This window comes from Melanotaenia boesemani, chromosome 8, assembly GCF_017639745.1.
Source record: "Melanotaenia boesemani isolate fMelBoe1 chromosome 8, fMelBoe1.pri, whole genome shotgun sequence".
In the NCBI taxonomy this organism is placed as follows: domain Eukaryota; kingdom Metazoa; phylum Chordata; class Actinopteri; order Atheriniformes; family Melanotaeniidae; genus Melanotaenia; species Melanotaenia boesemani.
Genome location: NC_055689.1, coordinates 16,109,107 through 16,128,590, shown reverse-complemented (window position 1 = coordinate 16,128,590; position 19,484 = coordinate 16,109,107). Strand labels below are relative to the sequence as shown.

Below are 19,484 nucleotides of genomic sequence, written 5' to 3'. Positions count from 1 at the left end.
CGTTTCTTTTTCACTTATGCAAAAGCACTGTGTTTTCCTTCTGTGCCCTTCAATTCATTCTAATTTTTAACTTGCCACACTTTTTGTCATTAGAAATAAATAATGGTTCATTTAATGTTCAGTCTGTGTTGTGGGTAGAACATTTGTCTCATTGAAGTTGGTATGATGATCATCCTTCAGGGGAGCTTGTGAATAACAAACAAAGCCATGTGGTTAATGAAGAGACTCAGAAAAAAAGGATACCATATGGACCCCTGCAGTAATTGCACCTGGAATGTGCAGAATTTTCACCCAACTTCTTCCAGATGGCAGTTTTATGTAATTGGATTATTTTTGTTATGTTCTGTTTGTTCAAACATGAATGAGGTTGTTGTTCATCAAATCTGATCAAAATAAAAAGCTTATAGTTCTAATGTGACATGTTTTACACATAGGATTATTGGGATATAGGTTTATTCTCTGTAAATGATATATATATATAACGCGGTGTGAAATCTAGTGGCTTTGAAGACATTATTATTATTATTATTATTATTATTATTATTACATTGCATTTTATTAGATCTTGTTTAGCTTTCCTGCAGACAACGTTTCCATAGAAACAAAAGAATAATGTTTCCGGTTAAGTATCCAATGAACGTTCCCTGTTCATGAGCGTAAAAACTGATTGGTTTATAGGAATCTTCACCAAACGTCTGCACGGCTGGCGCTTGAAGCCCGCGGTTTACGAAAAATACTGCAGGATAAAAAAAAACACTATTTATAATGATGATAAAGTTTCCAAAGACTAATTTGTTTCGATTGTGAGGATGCGTTAATGTCAAGGTAACGTAGTTAGCATAAAGCTATTGCAGCTGAAGTGAGTGATCCTTAATATTTTAGTACCTTACGGAACGCAACAGGGTTTGTAATAGCATTAGCAATAAAGTTAGCATGTTGTAAGCTAGTCAGACAATGCAGAGGATGTAGCGTCACCTTGTTACCTTGTCAACTACCGTCAACTGAAACTGCCCGGCCTGTCTTTCTATTATCTGTTCTATCGATTGGAAAATAAGGACTGCCAGTGGCGTGAGGTGAGTCTTTCTTTAAACTAAATACAACTAGCTGGGCTACTCGAATACAGTCTAAATCCACGCTATCTCTCGTCTGTGTTTAGCTCCGCAAAGCTTTAGTGCCAGGTGATAGAACGCAATGTCGCTATCGACTGAGGCTCGAAATGTGGCAAACCAAGGCTTCAGAGACAAAGGACAGACTATTTGTGTTATGCCCGACCTCTCCTCTGATCTCCTGAAAGATGACGTTGACTTGAATAAATCCTACCCTTGCACCCAGAGACCAACGTACAAGTGCCTGCCACCTCGTCAGTATCATGGTTTCTTTACGGGTAAGCGTAAAATGATTAGTGCTTTGGTTATACTTTTGGACAGTAGACGTACAAAAATTAAAATATAGTGGAAAAACTATTTACGATCATTAATAATAAAAATGTCCCTAATTTGGGTGTCCATGTGCTCAGTTATCTTATCTTCAAAATTATTAAATAAGTTTGTATATGTTAAAATATGTTATGCAAAAAAAAATCACCTTGGGTTAAAAAGGTTGTTGTATAGTAATTGTCGCTACACTTCCTATAGGAGTGAGGGAATCCACTTTTATGAATCTCGCATTTTTTCTTACAGGCTTGGATGTTTGCATCTCCCATGCAGCTCGAAACTATCAACTTTCTCACTTAATACCTGGCTCCCAAGTTTCTGAAGACTCCCTGCCACACCCATCAACCCAGTCAGAAACAGAGGAGAGTCTTTTCAGGCTCCTCATCTCTGGAGAATTTGGTGTGTCAGGATATCCATCTGCCCTTAGCCCAAACAAAGTCATTCTTACTGTCTCCCATAAAACCAGAGAGGTACTGCATGTGCCTTTGCTTTGTCCATTTCCTGTGAGCTGTAGTTGTCTATTTAGCACTGGTTAAATAGTATTATTGTAAGCCATAAATTGTTTTTAGCTTTCTTTTTCTTTTTTTTTTTCTTTTTTTTTTACAGATTTTGTCAGCGAATGAGCAGGCAAGCAAACTATTTGAGTGCTCCACTAAGGAACTGATTGGAAAGAAGCTGTCTTCTATCTTAAAGAAAACTAGTCAGGTCCTTGAACAGGCACTGGAAGAAGACTTTCTAGTTGAAGATGGAACTGTTGTCGCTGTGTGTGGAAAAGTGGTATGAAATACACTATACACTGAATTTGTTTTACTATATTTTACCATTGCTTTAACTTTTGCTCCAAGGATTTGCTTGTGTAGGTTTATGTATTCACAGGGCCTTCTTTTGTAGGTGGATGCTGTGACATTATCTGGAGAGATTCCAGTATCTGTGTGTACCCACAGACAGTCACAAAATGAAGACCTTTGGCTTGTTGTGATTGAAAGTGTGGAGAGGGTATCAGCTTTTTTGTCCTTTTCACAAGATGTAAGTACATCATTATTTAGCGGTCTTCACAGTGTGATCCTTTTCTGCTTACTCTTGTTTAAAAGTTTGATATTAAATATATTTTATATCATTACTAGGGAAGTATACTAACCTGTGACCCGGGATTTGCCCATCTCCATGGATACCACCACCCTGAGGATTTAAAAGGAGTGTCTATTAAGGAGCTAATCCCCTCCTTACAAATCCCCCTCTACAGTCATGCAGTGCCCAAAGTAAGCACATTTTACAGCAGGAATTGTTCTGTTCAGCTAAGGACAGATCCTGCTCTTAACTGTCATGCTAACTGTCTTCCAACTTTCAGATGCTGAGGGTTCAGAGCGTGTGTGGGAAAAGCAAAGGGGGTGCAACAGTCCCACTCTGTGTGAAACTTCAGGGTGCAGCACTATGTGGAAAACCCCAACACCACCACAATAACTACGGTGACACCACAGGAGATAGTCTTGAACTTTCTAATAAAGAGCATGAGCAGCCAAAACCTTCTGTAATGTTGCCTTTCAGCAAGACAGAAGTTTCACGTCCTGATCACTCTGAGCAACCTCAATTATCAGGTGGGTTTATTGGTTAAGTCTAGCTGGAGTCAATGGATTTAAACACACACAATATTAATAGAATTGCTAGAAAGTAGTATGAGTTTGGTATTCCCAGTTCAGAGACTAAAATAGAAAAATTGTAGGTTTGCCTATTATGTTGTACACATTTAAAGCAGATTTTGATGTTTCCTCTGCTTGATGCATGCCAGTGATTTGACCCTTCTTAAAAAGACTAGCATCTTTTCCACGACCACGGGATGTGTCTCTCGATATGGTTGTTTAAGAAATGAGAAGCTACTCTTGCATCAGTTGGGGTTAAATATTTTGTTGTCAGCTGAACCTTAATCATCCAGACAGTAATTATCCAATAGGAGGCTTGTACCTATTTGTTTGGTTAAATCCAGGTGGCGACTATTTATTTATTTATTTTTTGGCACATGAAGTGATATGAGATGTTTATATATCTTCCAGCTGTAGTGTGCACTAGCTGAAAGGCATCCACAAGATCAGTTGACATTTGAATATTTGATAAATTTGTCCTTTTAGACAACTAAACCTATTTGACTGCAGAGACTCTTGAAAACACTACACAATATTATCATAACCCCCCATGTTGAATGTCTCTTTGGGTTTCACAGAAATCAAACTGGATAGCATCATTGTCTCCCCCAGCCCATCTCTAGAATACTTCGGAACAGTCTGGGTTTTTGCTCCTATGAGCAGCCTTCTCCTCCTTCATCCTGATGGTTCAATATTCAGCATTCACAACCATCTGACCCTCAGTCTGTTTGGCTACACCAAGGACGAGCTGTTGGGAAAGGTTGGCCCGCATGATCAGCTGAACAAGGCTGTTTAGACTGAGGACCGTGTCAACTCTCAATTCTGTAACTGCTGTTTTGTCATCAACAGAGTGTCACTTTCCTGATGCCTGCTTTCTATGACTGGATGTCTGCCTCGGACCGAAAGGCCAGCCCCCTCCCGGATTCTCATGTACAAGCTGTTAGTAGTCCAGTCTCATCTAAAATATCAGAGAAATCTGGTGAGCATTTGAATCTGTTAGTGAAAAGTTGAATCAAGGCAGTGCATGTTATGGAACCTGCTTACTGTGATTAGTTTATTTCTGTGTTAAAACAGTTAAATGTATGTTCCCTCTTTGTCCACATGCATTTGTGTTTCATCTTAGTATACAGTAATATTGAGATGAATGTGTATAATTTAGTTATTTTTCTGGTCATCTTAATCTCAGACCCTTCCTCTTTGCTGGCTGGAGACATGGCTATGGTCCAACAGGCTGTCCTGAGAAGGACCTCCGCAGGAAGAGGCAGGATCTTCACTGGAACAAGCACCAGGCTGGATAAACAGGGGAGTGCTCTGTCTACCCTCTCTCCTCCCACAGTCACCTCAACACGTGTGGTTATGTAAGTTAGCAGGTACTATGTGCTTGTAGTCAAATGTGAGCTGATTTTTAATGATGTATAAAATAGAATACTGTAATTGTACATAGTACAACAAAATGGAAAGGCAGACCTTGCAGTTCAAGATAATAAAAACATTTATGAAAAATACTCAAAGACTTTAAAAGCTAAACATGACATTCAGCATAAAAAAAGAAGACAGGTTTTCCACATTCCATAAGTATTGCAGTATCAAATTAAATTAAAATTACACACAGTAGTCAAGTTTTGGCTTAATTCAGTGCTGTAATAGCTTTGGGATAAAATGTTTTTTTTAATCTATTAGTCTGTGTTTATTATACTGAACTGTATGCCTGAGACCAGCCGTTCTAGCAGAATGCCTGTTATGAGATAAAGGTTTTTTGTATTTTATAGGCTCTTTTGAGGTGGTGGGAGTTGTACAGATCTTCCAGAGATGGAGGAGGGCAGCTGATGATCTTCTGGGCAGTGTTGATCTGGAGCACTTTCTTTACAGCCGCTGAGCAGCTAGCAAACATCCAGCTCTTCTCTCTGTTATTGAGTTTGCTGTTATGTAGTAGGGCTGGATGATTAATCGATAAAACCGAAAATTGAATTTTCCATTTCTGAAGATTTTATTTTTTTTTTTATGAAAATCAGGATTTTTTTTCCATAGTTAGTTAGCAGCAGACTTAGCCCTCCCTCCACACCAGAACAGTGTTTGTCTGACAGATTTTCAGTGAAGTGACCCTCCACTCTGCAGTGTGAAATGCTGCTCTCTATGGGACGCAGAAGTCAACTTTAGCCCACAATCTCTAGTTAAGAGACGACCTTCATCAGGGGAATTATTTCTGCAGTGGATCCTGTATGATAAGGATCCAGATAGAAAGAGATCGTGGATGCATTGTGTTGCATATTTTTATGTAAGATATGAAGTTGTTTATATGGTGGAAAAGCTATGACATTATCTGCTTTATTTTTGCTGGCATTTATTTATATAAATAATAAATGTTTTTAATAAGTTTTTTTATATATATTTTGTAAAAGAAAAGGAAAAAAAATCTATTAAAATCCGAAATCGGGTTTGGTTATAAAAACAGCCATATCGCCCAGCACTATTATGTAGGAACCTAAGCTACTCCATGCTTAAGTTCCCAGAGTGAAACAAACTCGTGGTATCTGACTATATTCAAATTGTACAAAAATCTGTTTGCTAAAGATATTAGAATAAATTGTAGATAATCAGCTAAATCTGTTTTTGCCTCTATGACTACTCCCCTTACCAGCTGAGAGGTGTATCAGCCAAAGCAGTAGATCAACTTAATACACACAAAGTGCAAACTTTAAATTCATCTAAAGTGATCACAGAGATAGTAATGTGTGATTTAATGTCATCCTGTGAAAGGACAGCTATAGTAAAACACTCTCTCTTTCATCAGGGCCAATGATACTATAGAGCTGATGGAGGAAGCAGCCCAGTTAGCCCCCTGCAGTAGCCAGCTGGACAGCACAGATACTACCCAGGCACTCCTCAAGACATTTGCCTGGGTGGATCCTCTAGATGAAGACGCTTGTTTGGTTCCCATTGAATCGTCACTCCATAACAAAAAAGAGCATCTGAGCGACGGGGTTCAGAAAAATAACGCACCTGCAGTCAACATAATTCCTGGTGTGCTGTTATTATGTTATATTATTATTTTCTATGCATGAGTTTATTTGTACTTCCTCAACTCAATGATCAGAATTGTGACACATTTTCTGAGTTAAAACTAAATATTTAATGTAATTAAGCATTTTCCACTTAGTTTTTTTTTTCCCTCCCTCTGTTTAAGATACTCCTGCTCAGAATGGACATGCTGGTGTCACAGGGGATGACATCTGTCCTGATGGAGACAAAGACCATCACTCGTGTGCCTTTGTCCTCCAAAACTCAAGTTTTGAAGTTATCTCAGTGGAGAGCAGGTATGGGGAGATGGTTGTCTGTTATATGGTTGCACTGCAGCCCTAAAAATCAATATCATGTGAGATTTTAGATTTGTTGCATAACTGCAAATATTCTGCAGCAGTGTTCACATTTTCCCCACTGATATCACCTGGATGTGTTACCTATTAACAGATTTGTTACTTCTTAATTGAACCTTAATTTCTAGGTCTTCCTCTGGCTTCTGTGAGAGGTTTGCTGGCCATGGTGGTCGTGATCCTGCCAAAGCAGAGAACTCTCCTTCACACATAGTGGACTCACCCAGCGACTTCCTGGACATCGATAGCAATGGAGATCTAGTTACTCGGGCCTTAGCTGACCTAGACCTGAGTGGTAGTATGGAGCTGCTCAGCATCAGGGTGCTCAACGATGAGAACCAACACTCCATGTTATCTTGCGATACAGCTGAGCTCCTGCGAACTCATTCACCATGTGTGCTGGGGTCAGACCAGGAAGCAGAGTCTGCTGAAACTGCATACACTGCTGTGGAGACCGGGAACGACTCGTCTGAAGAGCCAGAAAAGAGCCACCATGAGCAAGATCAGTGGGCAGCTCTCTCTGCAATTCATAAGGAAAAGAGCCAAGAGTGCTGCAACCAAATCAATGCTGGGGTTCAATCACTGGCAGACATGCCAGCCACATCAACACCTAAGAAACAGAAGATGAGTGGACACATCCTGTCCTCACACACTCCATTGATACTGGAGGGACGATTTGAAGGAATCGGATACCACAGAGACGGCACAAGAGTAGGTTGGTAATGGACGTTTACTGCTGGCCTACTTTTTCTCATACATATAATAAATATGACATCAAGAATAAAACACGGCAATTAGTTGTTTTTATTTGTTTTTTGTTTGTTTTTTTATCTTTAGATGTGCAGTGTGATGTCTGCAGGACTAAACTCCCTGATGGAAGCTTCATGTTCTGCGTGTGGATGAGTAGGCCTGGCCAGCAGGGGACATTGTTGCAAACAGATCAGTCATTAAATAACCAGTCAGGAGTCAGTCTAGGGGAGGTCAGTAACAGTTAAGGTCTTCAAGCCAGCACTGTGTAATTATAATTCTTTATTTGAACATTAAAGTGGTTGTTCTGCTTTAATCTAATTTGTTATTCCTCATTTCAGAGAATTGGTGAGGCCAGCCAAGGAGAAGCATTGCGCTCCACTGTTGATCTTGATCAATCTCGAGCCTGCGACGGGCAGTTCAGAGAAGAGTACCAGCCACTCAAAGCTGTGGGTAAAGGAGCTTTTGGTTTTGTCTGGAAGGCAATAAGACGCTGTGATGGGCGAGAAGTAAGAAACATTATTCATGCTGAAGTCTGCTTTAAATGTGTAGTTTCTTGTTAAACATAAATACTTTTAAAAGGGTAAGATTGTGGTGATATGGCTTCTTCACCAACTTGAAAATCTGCAGGTAATTGTGAAGTTCATTAGCAAAACCAGGATAGCGAGAGAATGCTGGGTAGATGATCCCATGTTGGGAAGAGTGAGCCAGGAGATTGCTATATTGACACGTCTGCAACACCACAACATTGTCAAGGTAACTGCATTACTGCTTCACAGCATTTATGTCACAAGGTTTCAGAATCATTTGTTGATAATGTTCTTCAATATATGCATGTGTGTATGTGCATATATATCCATAGGTGGTGGAGGTGTTTGAGAATGGAAGTTTTTTCCAGATGGTGATGGAAAAACATGGAGATGGCCTAGATCTTTTTGAATTCATAGACATGCAGCCACGGCTGGATGAACCTCTGGCCAGTTACATCTTTAGGCAGGTATGTGGATGGCCGTATAATATATATAGATGACAGCAGAATAGGTTCTGAAATGTAAAGTGAGTTTTTCTTTTTTCCTTGTTAAACTTGATATATGTTTTTGTAGCTTGTGGCAGCTGTATTTTACCTGAGGACCAAGAACATCATTCACAGGGACATAAAAGATGAGAACATCATAATCGACAAGTGTTTTCATATTCGACTGATTGATTTTGGTTCGGCTGTGATATTGGCTCCCGGGAAGCTGTTTTACAATTTCTTTGGCACGCTGGAGTACTGCTCCCCAGAGGTGCTTCAGGGAAATCCGTGAGTACTCATGCTAGTGAATGAGAAGTTGTTTCTTTATTTATAATTTTATTGGCAGTTCAGGTTAAAACAGAGTTATCCTAACCTCTTTTTCAAAATAATTTGAACAGGGTTAAAAGGATTTTTTTTTTAAAAAAGAAGTAATTTTATTTATTTATATGTTTCCTCCTTGTTGTTAAACCAAGAATGTCCACTTAGTTTACAATATAATTATGCCAGGATTTCCTGGTCTAAACACATCCACATAAATGTTAGAGTAATACAATAGGATAAGCATACAAGCCATGTTAGCAATATCCATAATACAGTCCGTGTTAGTCAAAAATAATTTCATACATTAATAAGTTTTCTTGAGGACACTGTAGAAGTCTTTAAGATATTCAGCATTTCTAATTTAATGATATTCTGCAGCTCATTTCATGCCCAGGGTGTACAAAAAAGGTTTTATGTGTGTAGCTCCGAGTGTATTTTGAAGATATTTAAAAGAATTTAATTAGTTAATTAAGTGCTGTCCGTTTGAATCATTCATGCCCCTAGATGGTCTATAAAGAATGTGTGCTCACAGAGCTATGACACTGTATCCTACTGGGTACACTGTGTTAGTTTTGATTGAGTATTAGCAATAATAGCAAATTAACAATTGAATGGATTGTTTTTATTCATGTTTATTGTTAGTTTATCTCAACTTACTGGTGTGGAGATAATATCTTGATAGGAGAATTTGCAGTCTTTGCAATTGCAATTTCCCTCTAGGATAAATACGTTTTTTTTTTTTGTTTGTTTTTTCTCTTTTAATTTGAGCTAAAACACGCATGGGGACTTAATAACCGCTATTTTTAACATGATCAGATTTTGGTAGGATGGCTTATTGAAATGCGTGTTCACTATGATGAATGCATGAAATGAAATGGGGGTAAACTTAAACATCTGTTAAAATCTTCTTTTTTCCCCATTGACTGCCTACATCCTTATGGACAGCCCTAGGTTATTTTTAATAATGGTGCTAATTTAAAATATGTATACTGAATCTGCATCAGCAACCATGTTTTAATGACTTGTTATAACCAAATAATTACACAGTTTACCTAAACCGTGATATTTAAGAATAAAACAAATGTAACCTTAGAAAACGTTATCCAAATACATTAAATAAACTTTTTGGGCTTATTTTGATGATTTTGGCCTCCTAGCTATGAGGGTCCAGAGCTGGAGATGTGGTCTTTGGGAGTTCTGCTCTACACACTGCTGTTCAGTGAGAATCCCTTTTGTGATGTGGGTGAGATCCTGGACGCCAAACTAAAGCCCCCATTCTCCTTGTCTCCAGGTATACTTTCCTTTACTATGGGTTGCAGGTTGTGACACTTTACAATACACAGGCCTTTTTTCTTCAGTCTGTTCAAGACAAATTTCTATTGTACTCTTAGAGCTGCATGCTATGTTGTGTGGGCTGCTTCACCCTGAACCCAAGAGACGGATGACTTTAGATCAGCTGCTCTTGCAGTCCTGGATCAGCCAGCCCATTTCTCTTGTAGATTACAGCTGGGCTGAGGTGTTCCCTGCTACAGAGAGCTTATGTGAGTACTCATAAGAACCAGAGTTAGATTGACACAGCTGGCCATTTTTTAAATGTACTTTCCTTTTCCAATAGGCTTGCCACAGCATCAGGAACCAAGTCCAGTGGCATACATAAGACCAGGCTTGTTCCCTGATGATGGAGATGAGACTCTACCTGAAGAGGATGAAGATGAGGAGGAGAGGATGTCAATGTTGGCCCTGGAAACTGAGCTTCAGAAGTACCTTTGTGAAGATTAGAGACTGAATTTGTACTGAGTTTAAAAGAAGCCTAACTATTCGACCAGCAGTTCCAATGACTGCTCTTCAGCTTTCTAATGGCAAATATTTGCAAACTAATGAAAGGGCAGCTTTTTTTGTCAGAACAATGGAAATCTGGTGCCTAGACAAAGTCACTTAGAGACAAAGTGACAGTCTGCCTCCTGACAGATTTCTAAGCAGTGTAATGTCTAAAAGACTTTATTTTTTCAGATTTTATTTTTCGTTTAATGCTTTTTATTTATTCCTTGCAAACCTAATTGACCAAAGTTTGAAGTTAAAGGGCCTCTTAATCCAACTTTTTTTGTTCTTAATTTTAATCTAGACATTTTATTCAACTTAGTGTAAGTATATTTACAATATTTTATATATATTTATTTTTAAACATTAATAAATATCCTATCGATACATGTCCCCCTTTAGGTTGATTATAGAGATGATTTTGAGTAAGACTATACAATGCTTTTGTTTCTTATGAAAACATTGTAAGTGGAATTATACTTGTATATCTTGCCAGAAAACACAACTGATTTCAGTGTGTTTACTGGTTCCCAACAAAATGTTATTTGCTTACCAAGTTAGTAAATATAACAGCTGCTTTGTCTCTTTGACAACTGCAGATATTCAAAATTATCCTGATGCAAATTTCCCTAAATATGTGCAAAAAGTTAATAACTGGAAAAGAGTTGTCAACAACTACAAATTCTTCCAGTGTGACTAAAAACATGTTTTAATTACTGTGAATAAACAATGGGAATGTTGACGTGTGGTGTTATCTTTCTTATCTGATTATAAGTATTAAATAGATCTGGCAGAGTGAATGTTGTTTAAAATTTCTTTAATAGTGGATAGTTTGCTTTACTTGTTTTTTTCTCATTTCATTTAAAATGGGAAGTCAAAGTCATTAGAAGACATTTGTCTCAATGTTTTCACAAGTTGTGCAAATGGAAAAACACGGGGACGTTTTGATTGTAAAAACCTTTTCAAACTTGCTAATTTATATAACTCAGTGAAGAGGTATATAGAATTATTGAAGACGTAAAAGGTATGTTTGATGTTTGCTGTCGCACGCAAAACACCGGAACCTTTGTATTGTTTATAGACGGAACGTAATGTGAAACGGACAAGCATGAGTAGCCGTGGTGTATATCAGGTGAACTAGTCTATTTAACTATTGAACTATTTTAATATCAGTGCAACTGCAGGGCGCTTGATTTATTGAAAATGGCATTATATACCTCTTAAATAATAGCTTGCCAGAACTTTAATTAGCCCCTTTGTTTGCTAACTGAAGCTAATGGTGGCCACATGACGCTCATCGTCGTGACATCTAAAACACTTATGTTCCATTTAGGGAAAACTGTTGTCATTGTTAACGGATCATTTCTTTCCACAGATTTTTCGGTGGACTGCGAGAAATGTATCGCCCTCTGTATTCAGCCCTTTCCCGTTTAGGAGATGCCAGCTCCCGTCTATGTGCGTCTATTCCAGACTTTATTGTTCTTCCTCCGATCAGATGACATCGCAGCACAGCTCTGAGCTTACGCCTTCTTCCAGGCAGCCGGTTAGTCGGCTGTCTCTGCCTTCTTTGATTGATATGGGATTTACAGACTCCCAGGCAGAGCAAATAATTGAAACCGTGTCCAGGGTCGGAGGAGGAGGCGCTGCCAAACATACACTGTCAGCTCTCACAGTTCTGTTCGGCTTGGGGCTGAACTCATCCAGTGTCCTGAAAATGCTGGACAAATATCCTGAAATTTGCATCGTTACAGAAAAGCAACTTATGCAGCGCATAAGTAATCTGCGGAAGCTAGGTTTTGGAGAAGGTGAGATTATCATAAAAAAAAAATCTGTGACGAATTGCTTTAAGATTAGACGAATAAAGCCCACAGTATGGCAAATGCATCAAACCTAAATTCTCCTTTATGTCATCCTTAGGCAGTCTCCAGAGGATGGTAGTCCATTACCCAAAAATCCTGGCTGTGCCTGTGAAGTCTGTAAATAATGTAGCGCTGTTCCTGAGAGAGAATTGCCTCTTTACTGTTCAGCAGATCACAGATATCCTCAGAGATAGTCCAGCAGTGGTAGTGGAGGACCTGGGCCAGCTGGAGTACAAGTTTCAGGTCAGGAAATAAGTCCGATGGGCTTTCTGAATTATTACACACTGAGCAATAATCATCAAGCCAACATTGTATTTATGACAGAAATCCAGATTATTTTATATATCTATAGCAGGGGCAGCCAACGTCAGTCCTCGAGAGCCACGATCCTGCAGGTTTTCCACATTTCCCTGCTCCAGCTCACCTGACTCAAACTAAATGGATCCAACAGCTTATAAGGATCTGCACAATGACTCATTAGTTTAAGTCAGGTGTGTTGGAGCAGGGAAATTTGGAAAACCTGCAGGATTGTGGCGCTCGAGGACCGACGTTGGCCACCCCTGATCTATAGCATAGGTTTAAAATGTATTTGATAAACATACTAGATATATTTTAGAATAGAAATAAAATAAACAAATAACCCCTGCACTGCCCCCCTCTGTGTTTCCATTATGTTTTGTCTGATGAGTGTTTATGCAGAGATACTGTTAAGTCTGTGAAATAAACATAACTATTTTTAACCTTTAAAAAAAAGCTAAATACGATAAAATGTCCAAACTACACATCAAAATATTTATCAAAACATCAGATTGCTCAGTGGAAAGTTGCTTCCCTGGGTGAAATATAAAGTTTACACATGATTTGAATTTGCTATTTATATGCTTAAAATGTGTGTGTTGGGAAGCAGTTCCCATGGTAAAGTGTTGTTTACATGGAAGACAGATGGAGATTTATTGAGTTCCTCAAAACATAATGGCCATTGATGCAGCAGTTGTAAAAGCCTACAGTGACAAGCTGTGTCCCATTTACGTAGCCATAAATGTCTCCTTTGCCCAATGTGTTTTGTAACAGTAGTGTTCATTCACACATCACTTTAAAAAAAAAAATGAAATTTTTGCTTTATTTTGAACTTTTTTAGTTTGACCGCATAACGTCCATACATTGACTATAAGTGTGCATGTTATATGGGGTTAGAGCATGGCGCTAGTCCTCCCTCTGGTGGTGGCATCGCCAATGAACTGATTTTTGTATTTTTTCAACATTGTGTGACTTGCCGTCTCTATATCTAAACATGGTTTAAGTCAGGTTTTGTACTGCTTTCAGTCTGGAAACTGATTAGATAGCTACAGATAATGTGCTGCCATGATAAACATTGCAAAAAGTAATGGTATTTGTGTTTGGTTGATTATTTCTCCTTTGTTTGTGTGTGTGTCCAGTGTGTGTTTTATTGTACAGCATTGGAAGGCCTGATTAGTCCCCTCAACAATGAGGTTCCTGCTTCTGTGGGATGAACAACACAGCTAATCACGCTTACCCATTAGTGTTTCCTTACTTTTTGTGCTACATTTATTTGATGTATTTGTGTTAGTAGAACAAATTGTATTATAAACATTTCTTGGGGGGGTTATATGTTTTAGTTTTTGTCCCTCCAGACTTCTTTTTTTTATTATTAGCTTTTTATTGATAACGGTTAATATACTCATCTCTCCACAGTACGTCTACTACCGAATGGGTGTCAAACAGACAGAGATGGTGAAGTGCAGACTGTTCCGTTTTACTCTTGATGAGGTACGCTGTCGGCACAGTTTTCTGGAGCGGCGGGGCCTGTATCAAACCCCGGACAAGAAAGGACAGACAACCATTGTCAACCCCAAGCTGGACAGCATCCTTAATGTGGAACTGGACACTTTCATCACACATGTTGCCCAGGCATCAGCAGAGGAGTACAATGTATTTGAGAAACTCCTGGCAAGAGAGTGGAGGGAAGAGGAGTTTCAGCAGGGTAGAATTGAAGTTGATAGTGATGATGATGAAGCTGATGAGGAGGAAGAAGAAGAGACTGAAGGAAAAAGTGGATACAGGAAGAAGAAAAAGAACAAATAGTGAACTAATTGAACAGAAAGACACAAATAAAGTAAAAAAAAAAAAAAAAAACCTCTGATAGGATCAGTGAAATGCTTTTCTTTTGGATGTTGGTTTATCAGTGAGTTCTAATAAAAAATAAACTATTAAATCATTGTGTTTATCTCACTGTTTTCTTAAACTGAAAAAACCCTCTGATGTGGAGCTAATTTTAGTGGTTATCTAAGTGGTCAATGTGATGACGCAAGTTTAAGCTTCGGCTAACAGACATAGACTTTATGGACCAAGAGTAAATGATGGAATCTTCCCACTCTTAAAAGTTCTCTTCTGACACATTACAGCGACGTCTGAGTTAAACCATCATGGATCTTATCAGATCCGGCCAGAGTTTTTAGACAAACTCGGATGTAAAACTTCAATGAGAAAATACAGTGAATACAATAGCACGAGGAGCACTAAAGAGGATAAAAAGCTCCACCCTGTTACTATGTGACTGCCAAGTGGCGGCTGCTTTCTACATCTCTACGTTATCTCTCAGTCAACAAAGCATCAGATAAGAACACAGTGAGAGAAGCTGTACAACAACCATTGATTTCTGCAGCACAGGCACATTTTTTCCACTTCAGACATAAGGTAAGATCACTCATCTTTGATCAGTCAATGTTTTGCCGCTTAATAGTGTCAAGTTTGAAAAGAACAGGTCATGTTATGTGGAATCTACTAGTAAGCATTTAGGGAGGTGGTAGAAATTTTCATGTTGATACTCAGTATTTAAAGCTGATCTCTGGATGTGTGAATTTTTACAAATTGTTATTTTAAAATAAATATAATCGATGTTTATTCATAAATTCTTTTTACATTTGCATAAGTTTTTACTGGTAACATACAAACTACAGAGTCCCTTCCTGTTTGTTCTTATTTGAATTCTGACGTTGTACTGGCAATTAAATTTTAATAATTGTATCTTAAAAAAATATTTTGGCTATGAAATGCTGTAAGAAGACCTTGATAAAGGTAGCAAACTAACAGAAAAAAAGAGTCATCTGAAGCATTGTATGACAGCTTTATACATATCACTGGCTTGCCCAGACACACGAAGGGGATTATTGTGTAAGCACCTAGAGAAACAAGAGTTAAAAAAAATAATTTATTATTTTTTTCTACTTGTTTCTTCTTCTCTTGTGGGCTTTTTTGTTACTATATTGAAGTGTGTTGCATGAAAAATACTTGAAAATATCCTCTGCACATATGCGCTGGACTGCTTCTTGTATGTATTTTAAACTTAATCAGAAAGTCCACTATGTTAACAGTAAATTATGTTTTTTTTTTCTTCCACAGGACGTTGCTGGAGGAAGTAAAGAACACACAATAAAAACACTCCATCATCCATCTGTGTTTCTTCTATAACTCAAAAACACTGCAACATTATCAACAATGACTTCAAACCTCACACATCAGTGGGCTGAGAGCATGAGGAGGTGGAACCTAGAATTGTTATGCATCCCGACTGTTGTCATTACTCTCGCTACCTTGCTTATCAGCCCTGTTCTGTTGACCTGCATTCTTTTGTCCCGCGCCTTGCGTCAGGAGACCCGCTACCTGCTGGTGGCCAACACCCTGACAGCAGACATACTCTTCCTTGTCCTCAACTTGGCCACAGTGATGATCAATTCTGTAGGAGCTCAGATACCTTGGCTTGTGTGTGAGCTGGTTACAACTATCGTCATCAGTGCTTACTGCTGCGCTATCCTCACAGTGACTCTCATGGTGTTAGACACCTTTGCTGCTGTTCGCTGGCCTCTCCGTTACCATGATTTTCTCACGCCCTGCCGCACCCACTGCATCCTGGTTGGGGTGTGGATACTGTCAGTCTTGTACCCTTTCACCTCATTGATCATGGTAAAGGTAAAAGAGGAAAGTCCTCATGAAAAAGTGACCTACTGTCTGGCTTTCATCATCCTCAAAGAAGGTGGGATTTACATCTACTTCTTTGTAGGTGCTCTAATATGTACCCTTCTCATTTTATACTGCTACACCAGGCTATACATGGTAACAAGGACGCAGGGAATCTGGCACAGCCGTTTCTCCAGGGCGCGGGTCACTGTGCTGGCCCATGGGGTTCTGCTCCTGCTCTACTTTGTCCCTGGCATAGTTTTCACCCTGGAGCTCTACATGTTCGAAAAGAAAGGCATGAGTCAGGATGTTCATGTGTGGATCAGCACAGTCAACTGTTGTGTTTTAATGTTGCTGCCCAGGGCATTTGCTCCGTACCTGTATGGGCTGAGGTACAGAGAGATCGCTGATACACTGATGCTGCTGCTGGATTGTCACAAGAGACTCACCCAGATCACCTTATCCTAAGAACTCTGCTTTCCAGGCTCATTACAATTTTCCAGTCATATTGTGGTATAGCTTTTTTGTTCATGTGATAGCTCTAGTGGACATCTAACAAAAAAATTGCAAAGGCAAGAAGCTGGATTTTGTGATGCTATGAGTACAGTGCAATCTAGTGTATTTTTATTTTTGTGATAAGCTACCCTAATTTTTCTTTTTGTTCAAGTTTTTTTTTTCATGTCTTCCTAGTTTATAAATGTTTCCGTGCAGATTTGTCTAAATCTTGTTGCACAACAAAGAATGCAAAAAGATTTAGATTTAAAAATATTTATTCACATGTAATACCAAATGTAATTTGTGTCTAAATACTTTCTCAGCTTGTTAGAATACCAGACCTTCCAGAAGACATGTTTTCAGTGTTATAGCCTTGATTGCTACCCTGCCTTTTTTATATATATTAAATTAAACTTGCTTCATCGCAGATCTTTTTTTGTTCTCTCTTCTCTATTTTTAAAAAATCTTTTTCTACATTGCATGGACTTGGATAAGACAATTTCCATGTCAAGAGTTAATTGTAACCTAATAAAAAGGGTTGTCAGTCAATCCTTGAACTTTATATGTGAGTATTCGTGGGTTTTCGCTCTCTTTGAGGATCATGTGTGTAGAATTATTCCCAACTATATTACAGAAAGACATTTTCTCAGCTAACTTGTGTCTGAGTTGGAAGCAAATAATTGCTACTAGATGACTGTCCAAACACATTTCTAACCTCTTATAACAGTTTAATGACCCCAATCTAGATTATTTTTTAACTGCCTTTCCTGACACAGAAATCACAGCTTCCCAAATATTGTATGAAGAGGTGTAATGTCTTTTCTCATAAAGTCTCTTGGTTAAGAAAGACCTATAATTCCTAAACAGACCTGAAGTCAGATGAGATGAGTAAGACAGCCTCATTATTCTGTCATCTTTGCCCATTAACTACACAGTGTTGATGCATAAAATGAAGCATTGCTCAACATCAGTATAGTCCTACTGAATACAGCAGACAAATTCTGGTACCAGAGAACATCTCAACTATTAACTTTAAGCAGGTTTAGGTGCTGAATATTGACCATCTCCTACCGGACAGGAGCCAGTTACCGTGTATCAATAGTGGCCCGTACCACTACAGTTCCTCCACCTCACTGGGTGCCCATATCTATTACAAGATAGGTTCATCCATCTACTCCAAAAAGAGCTAGCCTAATTTAATCTATTTAGGAAGAGTAAAATAATCTATATCCCATTATTAGAGGACCCAGTCTTTATGCTTGAATTTGTGAACTTTATCCGGCGGTTTTAGCTGTTTTAGCTGTTTTCACCATGTCTCAGCCCTTAACTAACCAGGAAGATCAGCTCCTTGACAAAACAGGAAATGCAGCATGGAGGCCACCTTCAAACAGGGACAGAAAAGTGTCTACTAAAGCTAAAGGGTGAAGCTGAGATCTGAAGATGTTGCATAGGCCTTATCTTCTGTAGATCAGTTGTGGAAAGGGACAGTGGCATCAGGGCCAGAGACTTAAAGAAACTTAACAAACTGATCAAGAAAGCTGACTGAGCTCAGAATTCTGGACAAGTTGCCAAACATATAAAATTCTTCACACCACATAATTAGGAAACAACAGAGTGCGTTTAGTGAGAGACTTTATCAGGTCAGTACAGAAGTGTGATGATAGTGGAAACATAGGATCCAAAATGCTAAAGGGTGGCTGGTTTTGTGTCAAATTATTTAAAATAAATTATATTCTATTTTATCTATGATATTCTATTTTTTTTCCTGTCATTTAAGTCTCCTCTGGCTAATTCTACTTGATACAATGAGGCTTTCTCTTTTTTATTTATACCTTAATATGACGTTTTCCTTATGAGGGGTTTTCCTTAAGAATATGCCTCCCTCATAACATAAAAAATTAGATTTGAAGTCACTTGCCAAATATTTCTGTAAGTAGTCCAAATGTATTATGTGATGATAGTAAAATATTAACCTGGCAATAAGCTTTAATTTTATTACCACAAAACAAAGAATTTAACTCTATTTGCTTTCAAAAAGGCTGTGCCTTTTAGAATGAAACTAAATGTGTACACAGATTACTGACATGAGAAAAGTGAAGTACAGTGGTGAGTAAGGCACCCTGTATTTAATGTGTAATTGTTACAACAGCTCAACAGCAGAGGGACACATCTGTCTGTCCACTGGGCTGTGTCTCTGCTACTTACTGCAACAACTGAAGTGTTTGCTTGACACCGATGTATATTCCTGCATACACAGTATACTCCATACATCTGCTCACTGGAAGCTTTTCTATATCTGTGTGTGAATCAGATAAACAACCATACATACTATTTGCCATTTTTGTTATTTTTATACATTTCTAATTATACATCAAACAATGCACAAGCAAGTCTGATTTGTTGTTTCTTGTAAGTTTCTTTTCTCTAAAACTTACTGTGCTCATCGCCATGGCTGCTGACATGATTTTGTTCTGGTCAACAAGATCAGCAGGTGCGTTGGCACAAAACAAATATAGTTTTTCTTCATTTTGGTTGTTGATTTGGTAATGTTGGCTTTTGGATTGTTCTTCTTGTTGTTTATATATGTATTTTGTATACTGCAGAAACATTAATACAGATATGCATATATTTTTATATTTGCTTAGTTATAAACCTTAATTAGGCAATAATGTATAAAGTGTCCTATTTCTCCTTGTACTCATAACACATTATTAAATATAGTATTCGTTATTGACTGGGAAACTGGGTCCTCTTAGGACTATTTTGCAACAGAGTGAGGAAGTTGTGTCGTTCTTTGTTTAGACCAAACTCCT

General features: G+C 38.4%; 3 protein-coding genes across 3 annotated transcripts; all 3 read left to right on the top strand.

The window, feature by feature from the left end:
* Positions 1-646: 646 nt before the first annotated feature.
* On the top strand, positions 647-11,082 carry pask (PAS domain containing serine/threonine kinase). The gene is made up of 21 exons (XM_041993070.1): positions 647-1,073; positions 1,157-1,384; positions 1,680-1,903; positions 2,040-2,210; positions 2,325-2,459; positions 2,558-2,692; positions 2,782-3,028; positions 3,649-3,830; positions 3,920-4,049; positions 4,257-4,428; positions 5,862-6,091; positions 6,255-6,384; positions 6,573-7,156; positions 7,279-7,421; positions 7,530-7,697; positions 7,819-7,944; positions 8,051-8,185; positions 8,292-8,491; positions 9,682-9,815; positions 9,916-10,065; positions 10,140-11,082. Exons 2-21 carry the CDS (start codon positions 1,192-1,194, stop codon positions 10,301-10,303), a joined length of 3,753 nt encoding a protein of 1,250 aa, XP_041849004.1. The 5' UTR covers positions 647-1,073; positions 1,157-1,191; the 3' UTR covers positions 10,304-11,082.
* An 81-nt stretch (positions 11,083-11,163) lies between these two features.
* On the top strand, positions 11,164-14,437 carry mterf4 (mitochondrial transcription termination factor 4). The gene is made up of 4 exons (XM_041993071.1): positions 11,164-11,474; positions 11,718-12,147; positions 12,260-12,444; positions 13,915-14,437. Exons 1-4 carry the CDS (start codon positions 11,451-11,453, stop codon positions 14,302-14,304), a joined length of 1,029 nt encoding a protein of 342 aa, XP_041849005.1. The 5' UTR covers positions 11,164-11,450; the 3' UTR covers positions 14,305-14,437.
* A 1,111-nt stretch (positions 14,438-15,548) lies between these two features.
* On the top strand, positions 15,549-17,032 carry LOC121644838 (probable G-protein coupled receptor 148). Its single transcript, XM_041993072.1, has one exon. The coding sequence runs from the start codon at positions 15,718-15,720 to the stop codon at positions 16,642-16,644; it is 927 nt and encodes a 308-aa protein (XP_041849006.1). The 5' UTR covers positions 15,549-15,717; the 3' UTR covers positions 16,645-17,032.
* The last annotated feature ends 2,452 nt before the right edge of the window (positions 17,033-19,484 follow it).

What these genes read in the sequence shown, in the direction of transcription:
- pask (XM_041993070.1), top strand. Translation starts at nt 1,192, where the DNA reads ATGTCGCTATCGACTGAGGCTCGAAATGTGGCAAACCAAGGCTTCAGA. An exon ending in TAAAATATCAGAGAAATCTG is followed by an intron (nt 4,050 to 4,256) that starts GTGAGCATTTGA and finishes TCTTAATCTCAG; the next exon opens with ACCCTTCCTCTTTGCTGGCT. An exon ending in GTTATCTCAGTGGAGAGCAG is followed by an intron (nt 6,385 to 6,572) that starts GTATGGGGAGAT and finishes CTTAATTTCTAG; the next exon opens with GTCTTCCTCTGGCTTCTGTG.
- mterf4 (XM_041993071.1), top strand. Translation starts at nt 11,451, where the DNA reads ATGAGTAGCCGTGGTGTATATCAG. An exon ending in GTAGCCGTGGTGTATATCAG is followed by an intron (nt 11,475 to 11,717) that starts GTGAACTAGTCT and finishes TTCTTTCCACAG; the next exon opens with ATTTTTCGGTGGACTGCGAG. An exon ending in GAAGCTAGGTTTTGGAGAAG is followed by an intron (nt 12,148 to 12,259) that starts GTGAGATTATCA and finishes TGTCATCCTTAG; the next exon opens with GCAGTCTCCAGAGGATGGTA.
- LOC121644838 (XM_041993072.1), top strand. Translation starts at nt 15,718, where the DNA reads ATGACTTCAAACCTCACACATCAGTGGGCTGAGAGCATGAGGAGGTGG.